The following is a 15,083-nucleotide window of genomic DNA, read 5'->3' as shown; positions in this document are numbered from 1 at the left end:
CTTCTCTTCTCTACTATCAGACACACATCAGAATCGATACTCATTACTAATTGAATCAATTGAAATACGGATGTAGAGAAGAGAAGAAATCCCTAAATCGAGAACTGAACAAAGAAGTCGGGAAAGAAGGAGGAAGAACTCAAAAAAGAAATAAGAAAAGTAACAAGAAACGACGTCGTCTTAACAAAAAATGTTTTTTCTTTTCTTTTTCAAAACAATGTGGTTTCATACGTGGCGTCCACATAAGCAGTCGTTAACTGTTTCTCAACACCGTTACAGATTATGTATGTATTTACCAAATTTTATGAGTTGGGGCTGTTAATTTAAAATTTATTTAACATAATGTATAGATTTGCACAGTATTAAACATGGTGTAGGAATTGAACATACCCCCTAAGTTGGGGTATGAAATTACCGATTTTCCTTCGTTTGGACACTATTCTTTTTCTTTTCCTTTTCAGCAGAAAATTATTTTGCCTTCTTTCTACTTTTTTTTTTTTTTTGGTTATGAAACTTGATCATGTATATTTTATATAAATTTTGTTATAATTTTGTTATAATTTTTTGGATAAAATCATAAAAGTTATATTTTCTTATATGGGCTTTCACGAAATTCTATTACGAGAATGAGACTGGACCTGGCCAGTGGTCATGGATAGAAAGCAAAAAAGGGTTAAATCTTCTGACCTGACCCAAAAAAAGAAATGAATCTATTTTTTTTTTCTTTTCCAAATTTTTAATTTCTTTGATAAATAGTAAATTTATGCTTTTGTTTTTTGGTTAATTGTAAATTTAAGCTTTTTGTGAAAACTTAACATAGCTTGCACACCAAAAAAAAAAAATCAATTAACATAAAAACCTTCGATAATATAATTGCAAATTTCCAATATTAAATAATTAAAAAATCATAAACAGTTATATCTCCTTCCTGCCACACACTGAGAAACAGCAGGAGAGGTTCTGAAGCCTTTCTTCTTCTCCAACTCGAGACCCTTTTCAATGGCTTTCACATTGTCCACCACAAAGACCTTCACTAACATAAACTGCTCAAACACTCCTTCAAACATAACCACCTTTAAGCCCCTCAAGCTTCCTCTTTTCTGGCCATGGCAAAAGGTAACAACACGCCAATACATATATCAAAATGCTTCTCTTTTCGTATGTAATTGGGTGAATGAATCGATGGTTTTAGGTAAAAATGGGTCCTTTGAGTGTTTCACCGATGGGTTTTGGGACATGGGCTTGGGGGAATCAGCTTCTTTGGGGTTACCAGACTTCAATGGATGATCAGCTTCAGCAAGCTTTCGAATTGGCTTTGCAAAACGGAATCAATTTGTTTGATACTGCTGATTCTTATGGCACTGGTAGGCTTAATGGTCAAAGTGAGAGACTTTTGGGGAAATTCATCAAAGACTCTCAAGGTCTGTTCCCTCCTATATCATAAGGTCTTATTGATTCATCAGGATAAATTTGCCTTTAGTTGGTTCTGAAGTACATCCTTGAGCTGTTTTGCTTGATATGTTGTTACTGTGGTGGGTTTGTGTGTTGATGCTTAAGCTGATGATTGATGTGGTTTTCAATTTTCAGTCTTAAAAGGGAAACAAAATGAAGTAGTGGTAGCTACAAAGTTTGCAGCTTATCCATGGCGTTTAACTTCTGGACAGTTTGTGAATGCTTGCAGGTCTCTCTCTAGGCTTGATTTTGTCTCTGTCTCTTGTTTTACTTTTTGGTTTTGATGATAGTTGATAGATTGAATGTTCTATTCTTGTGTTAGAGCTTCTTTAGACCGGCTTCAGATAGACCAGCTCGGGATTGGACAGCTTCACTGGTCAACAGCAAACTATGCGCCTCTACAAGAGCTTGTTCTCTGGGATGGTCTAGTGGCAATGTACGAAAAGGTTGCTTAAATACTGACATATGAAGTCTCCTTTTACAATGATCATTAAGCACTTAGGAAGTGGATGATAAAAGGGTTTCATCTTTCTCAGGGACTAGTTCGAGCTGTTGGAGTAAGTAACTATGGACCTCAACAGCTTGTGAAGATTCATGATTACCTCAAAACCAGAGGGGTTCCTTTATGCTCTGCTCAACTGCAATTATCATTGCTAAGCATGGGGAAAGAGCAACTAGAGATCAAGAGTATATGCGATGAGCTAGGGATTCGCTTAATCTCTTATAGTCCTCTTGGTCTAGGAATGCTAACTGGGAAATACTCTTCTTCAAAACTTCCAACTGGTCCACGGTAAAAGTACTTACAGATTGTGATAAAAACAAAGAGGTTGTTTCTTGTTAGTAACTATGCTTGAACACTTTTTAAAACAGATCATTGCTGTTTCGACAAATTCTTCCTGGATTAGAGCCTTTGCTTTTAGCACAGAGAGAGATTGCTGAGAAACGAGGAAAGACTATGCCTCAGGTACTTCAACTTTCATAAGGTTCTTGGGGAGAAGAAATGTGAAACTTTAAAGAATGAGTTCATTATCTGGTTTTGTAGGTTGCAATAAACTGGTGTATATGCAAAGGGACAGTGCCAATACCGGGTATCAAGTCGGTTAGAAATGTTGAAGATAATTTGGGTGCGCTGGGATGGAAACTTACAAATGATGAACAGCTTCAGTTAGAATATGCAGCTAAAGAATCACCAAAGTCTATGATTCAGAACATTTTTCAGACAAGATGATAGGATAAGAGAAGTATGCTTAAACATCTAGACCACAAATGAGAACAATGTAAAAAGTAGTTTGAGAGTGAAAATGTCATTACATTGGCGTATGGAAATAATGATACCAACATATTTTAAAAGCTTTAAATTTGGACATAATGTTCACATTTCATGCCGGTAGACATGATATGAGCAACTTAGCATCGTTGTGAGGGACACATAAACAAAGTTATCGATAGTTGTGTTATTTGCTCTTTTAAGCTCTCTATCCATCCATACTAAGTGACCAAACTTATCATTGCAATTTCTGCATTTTACATAGACAACTTAACTTATCTTTCAAGCAACCAAAATGTTTTATCCCTAGAAACATAATAATGTTATTTTATACCTACAACTTGGCTACTAGTCTTTTGTTGTCTTCTCCCATCCAACGAACTTTAATTTTTCCTCATTCAAAAAAATTCTCTTCTTTGTTAATCGGAATATCATTTAAAAATTAAAACAATTATAGTTCCAAGAACATGCAAAGTATATTTCATAACCATTTAAATAAAATTCTTATTTGTACCTTATTATTAGAATAATCCTTGTCCATATGCTTTTTTAGTTTAATACCAACTATATTCCAGATTTGGTTAGTGACATACGCGGCTACTACATTCAATTTAATAACATATCTTTGGCTTTATGCCAGTCAAAAAAAAAAAAAAAGGTATAGTTATTTTTTTCTTTATTCCGTTACACTTTAACTAGTAACTACTAACAAAACAAGTCGCAACAAAATGAACAATAAACATATCATATTAATCAAATTCTTTTTTCAGTCTTTGTTTATAAGTTGTAACTGTGCTAAAAAAACAAAACAAAAAAAAGCTTCTGCAGTTTTTGGTTTGATTTGACTAGGTCTTTAGATATTAATAACAATTGGTTTTGTTCTCTTTTGTTAATTGTATTTGTATTCATCGAATATTTGAGACTCGTTTTTGCCTAAGCTTAACCTGAGTTATCTAAAATATTACATGAATCAAACCGAATTTTAACATAACTTATCTTGTCATGGTTATTATTATTAATCTTTTATAAAAGTAAAGTTACATAATACATTGATATAAAATAAAATAAAGACTAAACCTAATTTTGTAAAAGAAAAGTAAATATCCTAAATTAAATATTAACAAATCTCTATTATTTCTATATCATCTTTTCATAATCGATTTCGATATGGTTTAGGTCAATCTCAAGTTTCTAATAATTACTTTTGTTATATTATCCATATAAATCAAATCAGGAAAATAATCCTAATTTAGATAAACGTTTGACTATATGCTAGTATGCTATTGAAAAATTTAATATAATTCCATGATCCTACCAAACAAAAACTATTCTAGAATAGTAAACAACCCATTCATTAGCCATGAATGAATGATGTTAATCCAATCTTAATATTACCATAGAGGCATAGAGTATAAGGTGTAGTAAGTAGGTCCATTAGGTCAACATTCTTATGATTAGATTTGTTCTTTAGTGCACACTAAACACATAGTACACATTTATTTACTCGAAAATCCACAAAACTAATCATGATTATGTTCCTTAAAAGCCTCGGTAAAGTGGGAACGTAATTGAAATCTTTCACCTTTTGACTTTCTAAAGTTTTAATTTTAACTATAGGCCTTGGATAATAAGCAGCTAAACCAAAACGATATAGTATATTAGTATTAATTTTATGTTCAATTCGGATATGGTAAATTCAAGTAATCAGACCCAATTACTGCACACGTGTCATTCCCTCTGTGGATCATCCACGATATCGCGTGTAAAAAATCTAAAACGAAACGACACCGTCATGAAAAAATTTAACATTCATCACCTACCAAATCGCGTAAAGAGTTAAAGCGCGTGTTCGGTAAAAAGTTAAAACGCGCGATCACACGCGCCTGAAAATATAAAAGACAAGAGCTGAAAAAGAAATAAGCAAAGTGGTTAAAGAGGGGTTTCAGTTGTTGGATGCTTTTGCTTTTTTTTTTTTCTCTCTTCTTCAATCTCTATCTCTCTCTCTCTCTTCTTCTTCTTCGTCTTCAGTGTCGGCGTGCTGAAGAAGACGCTTGAGAAGTAATAATCACAGTGACAGATTTGATTTGACCCTCAAATCTCTCATGCTTGACTCCTGCTGTTTTTACCCTAAGACGGAGGAGGAGGCTTTAGTTTGCAATCACCGGCGAAGTTACGGCGGTGATTCGTCGTGTAAGAGAATGGGTTTGTTTGTTTAAAAAGTGAAGATTTTTCTTAGATCTTCGATGAGAAAGCACGAGGCTTTGTGATTTTTGATCTTTTTTTTTGGGTGTTTTTGGGGTTTTGATTTAAGATTCCTCCGATGAAGGCGTTACGGAGAAGTTATACTTCAACGTCTTCCGCTAATAATAATAACTCTTCTACGTCTTCGTCTTCGTCTTCGTTACCATCTTCTTCTTCGTCTTCACCTCCTTCTAATTCTAATTCTAATTCATCTTCTTCGAGTTCTTCTTCTTCTTCTTCTTCTTCTGCTTCTTCGTCTTCTTCGTGGATCCATCTACGGTCTGTTCTCTTTGTGGCTAATCCTTCCTCTCCATCTTCAGTTACTTCTTCCGATCGGTGAGTTGCTTAAAGGTTTTAGATTTCGAATATTTAGATGAGATCTTAAAAGATTCTGTTTTTTTTTTTTTTTTGTTGATCCAATCCAATAATAAAGCTCTTCTGATCAATACAAAGTTTCTATCTTTGTTCAGATTGTTTCATTGTGTTGTTGTTAGAATGATGATTTTGAGCTTGTAGGGAGTTCTAATTTTTGACTTGTTGTGTAGCAGCCGGCGTAAATCACCGTGGTCTCGCCGGAAAAGAAAATATGCATTGACCCCGCATCAATGGAGGAGTTTATTTACACCGGAGGGTAAACTCCGTGATGGTGGTGTTGGGTTTCTGAAGAAAGTTAGAAGCAGAGTGAGTTCCTTTTTTGAACATAGACCATATGTATGTCTTGATTCTTAGTTTGTCTCTTTTTACTGGTTCCTGGTTCCTGATTGCTTATGGTTCTGTAGGGTGTTGATCCAAGTATTCGTGCAGAAGTGTGGCTGTTCTTACTTGGAGTGTGAGTGTTTTGTTTGTTGTCTTGTCTTTTGTGTTGTTGGTATTTTTATCCACTCTGTTGAGGTTCTCAACTTGTTTTTTCTTATTGGCAGCTATGAATTGAATAGTACTAGTGAAGAAAGAGAAGCAGTGAAAACTCAAAAAAGGTTAGAAAAAGGTTGATCTAGTCAATGTTTGTATGTCGATACAGAGAAGGTGGAGAACTAATTAAATTGTTGGGATCTGTGAGTGTAGGAAGGAGTATGAGAAACTACAGAGACGGTGCCAGATGCTTCTCAAGTGCGGCACTGAAAGTACTGATAATCTTGAGGAGCTTCCTTCTGAGGATGTAAACGGTCAATGTGTTCGATTTGTGGATGATTATAAGATTACGGGACCAATGACAAATCAAGATGTGGTCTCTGCTCTGAACACTGATTCTTCTGATACAGACTCTTGTGAAGACAATGAAGATGTTTTACTACTCCCATCTTTTGTATACAGCGATGCGAAAAAACCGAAGGAGGATAGTAGTAATCACAATTCTGAGGAGAGTAGTTCTCCTCTTGTAGCTACTCCTGATGAGATCCAAGTAGAAGTCGCTGTACATGAAGACTTCTCTACGTGGCAACGTATCATCCGGCTTGATGCTTTACGTGCTGATTCTGAGTGGGCAACTTATTCTCCATATTCAACTGCAGTCACTGAAAGCAAAGCTCGTGGTTTAGCTGAGTCTGTAGGGTTAAAAGACTATGATCACTTAGAAAGCTGTAGACTTTACCACGCTGCACGGTTAGTTGCAATTCTTGAAGCATACGCTATGTATGATCCTGAGATAGGATACTGTCAAGGAATGAGCGATCTGTTATCTCCCATCCTCGCCGTGATCTCAGAGGATCACGAGGCTTTCTGGTGCTTTGTGGGTTTTATGAAGAAAGCTCGGCATAATTTCAGGCTTGATGAAGCAGGGATTCAAAGGCAGCTGAGTATTGTATCGAAGATTATAAAAAACAAAGACTCTCAGCTTTACAAACACTTGGAGAATCTTCAAGCTGAGGATTGTAGTTTCGTTTACAGGATGGTGCTTGTGATGTTTAGGAGGGAGTTGAGTTTTGAACAGACGCTATGTCTTTGGGAAGTGATGTGGGCTGATCAAGCTGCCATTAGAGCTGGAGTTGGGAAATCGCCGTGGAGCAGAATCAGACAACTAGCACCACCAACTGATGATCTTTTGCTCTATGCAATCGCGGCGTTAGTACTACGTAGGAAGCTTATCATACAGAAGTACAGTAGTATGGATGAGATTGTGGAAGAGTGTAACAGCATGGCTGGTCAGCTTAATGTCTGGAAGCTTTTAGATGATGCGCATCATCTTGTTGTGACACTCCACGACAAGATTGAAACTCTTTCTTCTCAATCTCAGAGCATTTGATGAAGTCTCTCTTAAAGCCAGGAATGAAGTGTTTCCACTACACAAAGGCCCTTGCACTCGTCTGGCTGTGTTTTGTCAAGGTCTAAGGTTTGTCGCGGTTTGGTTCGGTTCTTACTGTTTTTACTCCTCTCTCTTCTTTCTTTTTTTTTTTGTTTCCTCATCACACAGAGAACACAACACTATCCTTATCACTTTTATTGTAGTACTAATGAAAAAAGACAAGACAAAAATTCCTGTTAAAATGTAACGGATGAGTCTGAAACTTATTTGTATGAATCTTATTTGCTCAATTGTAGAATTCCATATTCTCAGATTTTGTTGGAACTTCCTCAACAATAGGAACCCTATGATTCACCTCAACATCCTCTGTAGACCCTTCAGAGATTCTCTACATTAAACCATACTACAAATCAAGCAAAACCCAAAAAAGTGGAAACTAAAGCCAGGGAGGTGAGGTGAATCATTGAAATGGTGTAAGTTATTAATTTTATAATAATGAATGCAGACTTTATTTCGTTATTTTATAAGAGGATGAATGAAGAGGTTCACCTCTAGTATTATTATAGAAGTGAACCCAAATATTGTTCTAAGGTATATATCAAAATAGTGATGATAAACACTTATTAGATAAGTTCTTTGAAGATTTAACATTTGAATTTTGTTTATTTGGCTAATTATATAACGATTATTTATGGTTGATATCTTTGAATTTGACCATCCTTTTGGTAACCTATTTATGTTTCACCAGATTTTTGTTATTCCTAATTTGTATATACCTATAGCATTTTCTCTGAAAACAAAAACTCAACAAAAAAAAAAAAACTATCATTACCAAGAAGAGTGCTACAGAAACAATAATGGCAGCACAAAGTTTCAACTTGCTTTTGTGCTCTTATGTATATTTCTTCTTGTTTCTCAATCAATTGCTCAACCAGGTTCTGGTAATATTTTCTTCCTAAACTTCTTCATATCAAAAGAATAATGGTACACGAAATCAGTTATACTTGATTAGTTTTTTTTATAATATTATTTCAGCTAGGTGTCGTTACAAAGGCCCTTGTAAAATTGATCCTGATTGCAAGAATATATGCACTGCCCCGGATGAAGATCACAAGACTTTTTTCTGCTTTGGAAATGACCCACCGCATGGAGTATGTTGTTGTATAATACACCACTGATCATGATATATTTATATATTTCTATGTAATTTAGTATTTAAACCAACTCAATACTAAAAAAAAGTCGATTTAACTTACGTTTAAACGTGGTTGGAAAGATTTAACTTACTCTTTAATTTGTTTTATTTTTATTTTTCTAATTACATACTAGTATATTGTTCTATTTTCATTAGATAAATTAATAGAAGATGAATAATAACTGAATCCAAAATATTTTTTTCAGTGTTCAAGAGTGTAGAGTGTAGAGCACATCTTTAGATGTTTTTTTGTTGGATTTCTCGTGGAACAATGATTTACTGCAGTCAGTTTCTTCAAGTTAAACGTGTTGTCAGATTTTTCTAAGAAATCTGAGCATATGATGGCTCAAAGAAGGAAGTTAAACATGTGGATCTCACTGTTGAAGAAGAATCGTGAAAGTTAAGTGAGAAGGAAAGACAAAGAGATCAAAAGGGTCAAGCAAGGGATTGGATGACAAAAGAAGAGGTGTTGTCGGAATTGGGAAGAAGCTTGGAATTTTGATAAAAGTACTCAAGTACAAGATGCAGGATCTCTAGAGATTCAGAGATTATACACAAGCTAAGTATGGGTTTGAGAGGAGGCTAACTCGAAGTTCTCAGTGGATTCTTTAACAAGAGACTGAGAATAGGAAATGAGAGAAACAGTTGCAAGTGATGCAGTGGACTGTTTAAAGTTAATCAGTTCAAGAAGAATGAAGTTGTTGTCCTTAAAGCAGAATGAAGAAGTTGTCTCAAACGCTGGTGTATGCAACAAAAGATTGATTCTACATGGATGAAAATGCAGGGGAGAACATACTGCATTTAGAGACTAAAAGAATTCCAGATTGTTGCGTCTGGTTGCATCGAAAAAGACCAATTCTGATTTGTTTTCACAAAGAATCACTTGCAGGAAATTTGTTGCAAGAGACTGATGAATAAGGAGAAGTTCAGTTTCATGGTTTAAAGAACAGTTACAATGAAGGTCTCTAAGGCACTGTCACAAGCAAGGTTGATGGTTAAAGGGAGATTCCGGTCAGGTCTGAAACTGGTAGTTATTTTTCTGCAGAGCAAGTTCAAGTTTTGCAGGCTATTTTTGTGTGGAAGTGGCTGCAAAAGAAGTGTCTCATGATTGAAAGTATCAAAGATTGCGAGTAGTAGGTCAATACTACTGGAGAAAGGCTGTTTAACAGGAAAATTGAACAGGTGGTTGTGTCGAAAGTCTTCCTAATATTGAGTGTTAGGCAGCGTGTCTTGTTAATTGATAACAACGGTACAAGCTGATGTTCAAGAGGATATGTTTAAACAGGGTTATGAAAAGGGAAATCTCAGGTTTTCTAGTGGTTGGATTTGCTTCTTAAGTCTGTTAATTTATTTGGTGAGTGGTTATCTCAAGGATTCAGGTTATGAAGTCATCAAAATTTCATAAATATGAATCGAGTTCTACACAAGTTTATGTGAAGGCAAGTCTACAACTCAAGTGAGGATAAGAGTGTTGTTAGCTCAGAAATGCAGTGTGGTGTTCACATATGGAGCTCAACAAAACTCTCATAAATCATATACATGCCATATTTTCAAATACTGATTTTTATTACTTTCAATTATTGGCAATGATATAACTATAGAAATATATCATGATCAGTGGTGTATTATACAACAACATACTCCATGTGGTGGGTCATTTCCAAAGCACATTAAAAACTTGTGATCTTCATCGGCGGCAGTGCATATATTCTTGCAATCAGCATCGATTTTACAAGGGCCTTTGTAACGACACCTAGCTGAAATAATATTATAAAAAACTAATCAAGTATAACAGGAAATCATGTACCATTATTCTTTTGACATGAAGAAGTTTAGGAAGAAAATATTACCATCACCTGGTTGAGCAATTGATTGAGAAATCTATACTAGTATTTTTGCAGCAGTTTTGCTCAAAAAATATTAATAAGGAAAGTTTTAGCAATTAATGCTACTAATGCAATTAATTCTGTCGACCTCTAGCAATTTTATATAGACTTTTTAATATTTTATGGGCCTCTTGATAATTCATAATTTAAGGACCTCCATTTATTTAGGTTGTAGACAAAACAATGTCCAAAATTTCATAGGACCCGCGAAAATATACTCTTTTGCTAATAATCTAGACAAAATTTCTGGAAAATGAATTTGTAGACAAAATTTCCGGAAAATTACATTGCAATAACTACGACATTGATGATATTCTTAATTGCCAAAATGATTCTGAATACAAATGAGTAGATTTTTGATTTATCAGGCACTCAAACTTTAAAAACTTTTATTTGGTTTATTTAAAACTTTAAAGATTTTAAAGATTTTAAAACTTTTATTCTTTATTTTAAAGATTTTTAAAAAGTTAAATATGAAAAATATTTAAAACTTTTAAAAAGTTAAATATGATAAATATTATACCGTAGATACACAATAAATATTAAATATTAAGATGATACAGTGTGAATTAAAATATCTCGGGACGGGGTTATATAGCGGGATGTGTTTTATCGATATTTATATAAATTAAAAAATATCAGTAATTCGGTGTTACACGAGTAAAACATCATTTCATTATTTTGTTAACACTGTCATTATCAGAGAATAGACATATCTAATTAAATTTAAATAAATATTATATAAAAATAAATTATATTGCGGTATTATATGGTTTATTTAACAATTATTAAATAATTATAACATATTTGACCAACAAATACAATTTATAATTTTAATATTTTAATTATAAATAATTTTACCCCCCGGTGTACCGCGGATCCTAATCTAGTAAACAAGAGCAAAAAAGTAAATTGAAACTTTTGTGCTGCCATTAATGTTTCCGTAGCACAATAGTTTTTTTTTGTATTTTATTTTAAGTTTTTGTTTTCAGAGTAAATGGTCATCTCCCGTTATAAAATATTATATATATACAATTTAGGAAAATTAAAATCCGGTCAAACATAACAAGTTACCAAAAGGATGGTCAAAGTCAAAGAATAATCGTTATATAACCCAAATAAACAAAAATCAAATGTTATCTAATAAGTGTTTATCATCACTATTTTGATATATACCTTATACATTAATAGAAAAACGTTTTCATAAAAAAAAATTATGTGTCGTCGCTAGAGAGTTTGACAGACTATTTCTTAATTTGTTTCTAATTTTTAACAATATTAACATTTACATACTATATATTTTTCAAAAAATTCAATAACACCCAAAATTGAATTTATATTTCTAACTTAATTATATCATTTTCTTATATTTTTATTTAGTTCATATAGTGTGATAATATAAAATTGATATTATGATAATTTATACGGATTAAATCTGAATTATTATACAAAATGTTTACATATTCAAATAAAACTAAAAACATATATTACAGAAACAAATATTACATTCTAAATAATTTTTTTTATCAATAGATTTTATAAATATAAATTTCAGTAAAAAAATTTACTCTGCACATTGTTACCTAGTATATATACATTAGTGATGTTTTGACACTAGCCCAGGGCATATTAACAGGACCCAAAACCCGAGGCCAGCCCAAAATAGGCAGTTCGGTTTGGGGAGTATGTAATACTTGATCGGGTCTAGTATCTTTGAGATTCGGATATCTGATCGGGTTACTCGGATTCAAAATAACCCGAATTAAATATAAAAATATATCTAAGGGGATTTGAACCTAATATCTTAAGCATTTATAGGTGCATGTTAGACCAATTTGCCATCTTAGTTTTTATGTCCTAATTTTTGTTCAAAAAAAAACAAAAAATTCTTATGTCCTTATATGAAACATTATATATATATATATATATATATATATATATATATATATATATATAACTTGTGTTCTAAAATTACTAGAAAGATAAAAAATAATATCCGAGTAAGTAATATCTGAATCCGATCCGATAGTATAAAAAACCAAACGGTTCTATATGTCTAAATCTGGAAAGCCAAACTCGATCGGGTTCGCGAACCTGAATGCCCAGTGCTATTTGACACTATTGTAGGTGGGAAAAAAATAAACTTAAATTTTAATTAATTTTAAAGTTTTACTTAAGCTGAAGTTAACAAAGGGATATTGGTTTTATTTTTACTAGTATTTTTGCAGCAACTTTAGTAAATAAATCCTCATTTTCAAAAGAATTACAAATTTTTTTTTATATTAGTACCAAAATTTTAAAACCAATTATAAGTAAGATTTTAAAAGATAAGAAAATATTTTTACCTAATTTAAACATAAATATATGATTCTACTTCACTTTTATTCGAATTTATATTTAAAATTTTCACATCATTTCATTATTTTGTTAACACTATCTTTTTTTTTTTTTTGTCAACAAATGAATCAGCTCAAGTGAGCCAATTTGGCGGAAAGTTGTTTACAAACAAAACATGAAACAGAGATAGGCGCGCTTGACGTGCCAAAGAGTCCGCTTTAACATTAGCATTACGAGAAATATAAGATAAAGAGAAAGAAGAAAACTCCTCTCGATCCAACTTAATATCCTTCAAGTAGGTTGCAAAGGCCAGCCAGTCATGTGGGGAAGACACCATCTTCACCAAGTCCGAACTGTCTGTAAAGAAAGCCACGTCACGGAAGTCATGGCCAATCATACACCGCATCGCCCAGATGAAAGCTTCAATCTCGGCATGTAACGGAGATAGACTACGCCGGTAGTTAGTAGCGCCTAGAATAGGTGACAATCCCTGCAAAGAAGTACAAATGCATCCTGCTCCTGCATAAACATCTGTCTTTTTCCAAGAACCATCAACAAAACATGTGATCTCTCCTCCGATACCGTTAAGTTAAATCTCAACGGTATTTGTATAAAGCCGAAAGTAACAATAATAATCCTCTAAACTTCTTCCATATTTGTTATCATATATATATATATATATTAACGTTAACCACTTTCTTCTACTACCTCTTCTTCTACTTAACCCATTGATCTCTTCCATGTGACCAATGATTTCAGAAACTCCATTACCTGATAGATTTAGATAACAAACAAATCAAACTCATATAGATTAAAAAAAACGTAGCTCGAGTACTCAGTAGAGTGATGTTTTAGTTTACCTCAGACGGGTCACGAAGCGAGTAAAAGGCATTGCTGTCTTTGGGTACAGCAGAGACTAATACACTACAAGAAAAAGTGAATATTGTGACGGGAAAATTGTGACCGTTTGTTCTGTCATAATATTATGATGATTTAGACACGAAAATGTGACGTATTTAAAACGGTCATATATATGTCACTGTTTAGTTATAATATTGTGACCGACTTAAAGGTAACTAATTGTGGTCACTATTTGTGTCGAATTTGTTACAAAATATTTAGTCACAATTATAACCCGGGTAAACTCCCAGGAGGGAAGCAGGACGTCCGCGCACCCGAATAGACGGGACTATCGGGTGGGAGGGAACCTCCTCAACCTCGTCGTCCACCTGTGCCTGTAGCCAGGAGGTCGCTTCTCCTTGCGCGAGTTGCACAATGTCATCAGGTTGGTCCATTTGATTCTCAAAAACCCGAGCATTCCGAGCTTTCCTGATATACCACATGAGCCAAGGAAAAATCTGGACCTGTGAACCCGGATTCGTAGAACCCAAAAAATGGTCTACATTAGCATAGACTGAATCTGTCGGAAAATGGAGAGGCCCGACAGGAACATGAGCCAAAGCCCAGACCTGACGAGTTGGTGGACACCTAAAAATAGCATGATTAATGGTTTCCACTTCCGCCCCACATCGCGTACAACCAACCTCACAACTTATGCCCCGCCTACTCAAATTAGAAGAAACGGAGACACATCCCGACAAAACTTGCCACATGAAATGCTTTATTTTTGGGGGACAGTGAACCTGCCAAACCTTAGCAAGAAGTGGGGTAATCTCAGGACCACAACCCAATGCTTGAAAAGTATTTGGCACTCCCAAACGTGCCGTTTCATACCCTGATTTAACTGAATATTTACCAGATTTGGTGAAATGCCACCCTAAGGAATCTCTCAAAGGGATGCTAGAGAAAGGAATAGCCTCAATCAGAGCAACATCCCCCGGATCAAAGTGCTCAACGAGCCGATCCCTACGCCAAGAATTCGACTGAAAATCCATAAACTGTGTCAAACGGATAGTTGGGTCCTTAAAAGGACCGTTACTTAAAGCTGGTCTTGGGAATTGAGCTGGAACCCAGGGATCAGTCCATACAGAGATGGTGTCACCCGAGCCAACCCGTTTAATAAGCCCTTTATTTACCAAAGATCGAGCAGATACGATACTTCTCCACCCATATGAAGGGGAGTAGGACCGTATTGGATCCAAAGGATCAGAGTTTCTATAGTATCTACTTTTGAAAACCCTGGCAAACAGCGGGTCCGGAAACTCAATCAGTCGCCATAATTGTTTGGCCAAGAGGGCCATGTTAAAATCATCAACATTCCTGAATCCCAAACCGCCCATCTGCTTGCTACAGCAGAGCTTTTCCCAAGCGATCCAGTGCATACCCCCGGACTGACCATTAGAGCTCCACCAAAACTTTGCCACGACACTGGTAAGCTTTGAAGTAATTGTTTTAGGCAAACGATAACAAGACATCACAAAAGTGGGGACGGCCGTCGCAACGGACTTGATCATCACCTCCTTGCCCCCTTTGGACAACAATTTCCCCGTCCAACCCGTTGTCCTA

General features: G+C 34.6%; 2 protein-coding genes across 3 annotated transcripts; both read left to right on the top strand.

The window, feature by feature from the left end:
- The first annotated feature begins 706 nt into the window (after nucleotides 1–706).
- On the top strand, nucleotides 707–2,810 carry LOC104773633 (pyridoxal reductase, chloroplastic). Its single transcript, XM_010498282.2, has 7 exons — nucleotides 707–1,116; nucleotides 1,193–1,421; nucleotides 1,588–1,681; nucleotides 1,775–1,898; nucleotides 1,989–2,242; nucleotides 2,323–2,416; nucleotides 2,495–2,810. Exons 1-7 carry the CDS (start codon nucleotides 1,000–1,002, stop codon nucleotides 2,678–2,680), a joined length of 1,098 nt encoding a protein of 365 aa, XP_010496584.2. The 5' UTR covers nucleotides 707–999; the 3' UTR covers nucleotides 2,681–2,810.
- A 1,827-nt stretch (nucleotides 2,811–4,637) lies between these two features.
- LOC104773632 (rab GTPase-activating protein 22) lies at nucleotides 4,638–7,512 on the top strand. Of its 2 annotated transcripts, none has more exons than XM_010498281.2 (5): nucleotides 4,638–5,296; nucleotides 5,509–5,641; nucleotides 5,740–5,789; nucleotides 5,881–5,934; nucleotides 6,023–7,512. In XM_010498281.2, the coding sequence occupies exons 1-5, from the start codon at nucleotides 5,040–5,042 to the stop codon at nucleotides 7,197–7,199; spliced, it is 1,671 nt and encodes a 556-aa protein (XP_010496583.1). In that variant the 5' UTR covers nucleotides 4,638–5,039; the 3' UTR covers nucleotides 7,200–7,512. The 2 variants fall into 2 exon arrangements, with proteins under 2 accessions (XP_010496583.1, XP_010496582.1); XM_010498280.2 differs by having other exon boundaries at nucleotides 5,506–5,641.
- The last annotated feature ends 7,571 nt before the right edge of the window (nucleotides 7,513–15,083 follow it).

This window comes from Camelina sativa, chromosome 2 (genome assembly GCF_030686135.1).
Source record: "Camelina sativa cultivar CO46 ecotype springtype chromosome 2, ASM3068613v1".
Lineage (NCBI taxonomy): Eukaryota > Viridiplantae > Streptophyta > Magnoliopsida > Brassicales > Brassicaceae > Camelina > Camelina sativa.
This window is presented reverse-complemented; position numbering and strand designations above follow the sequence as displayed.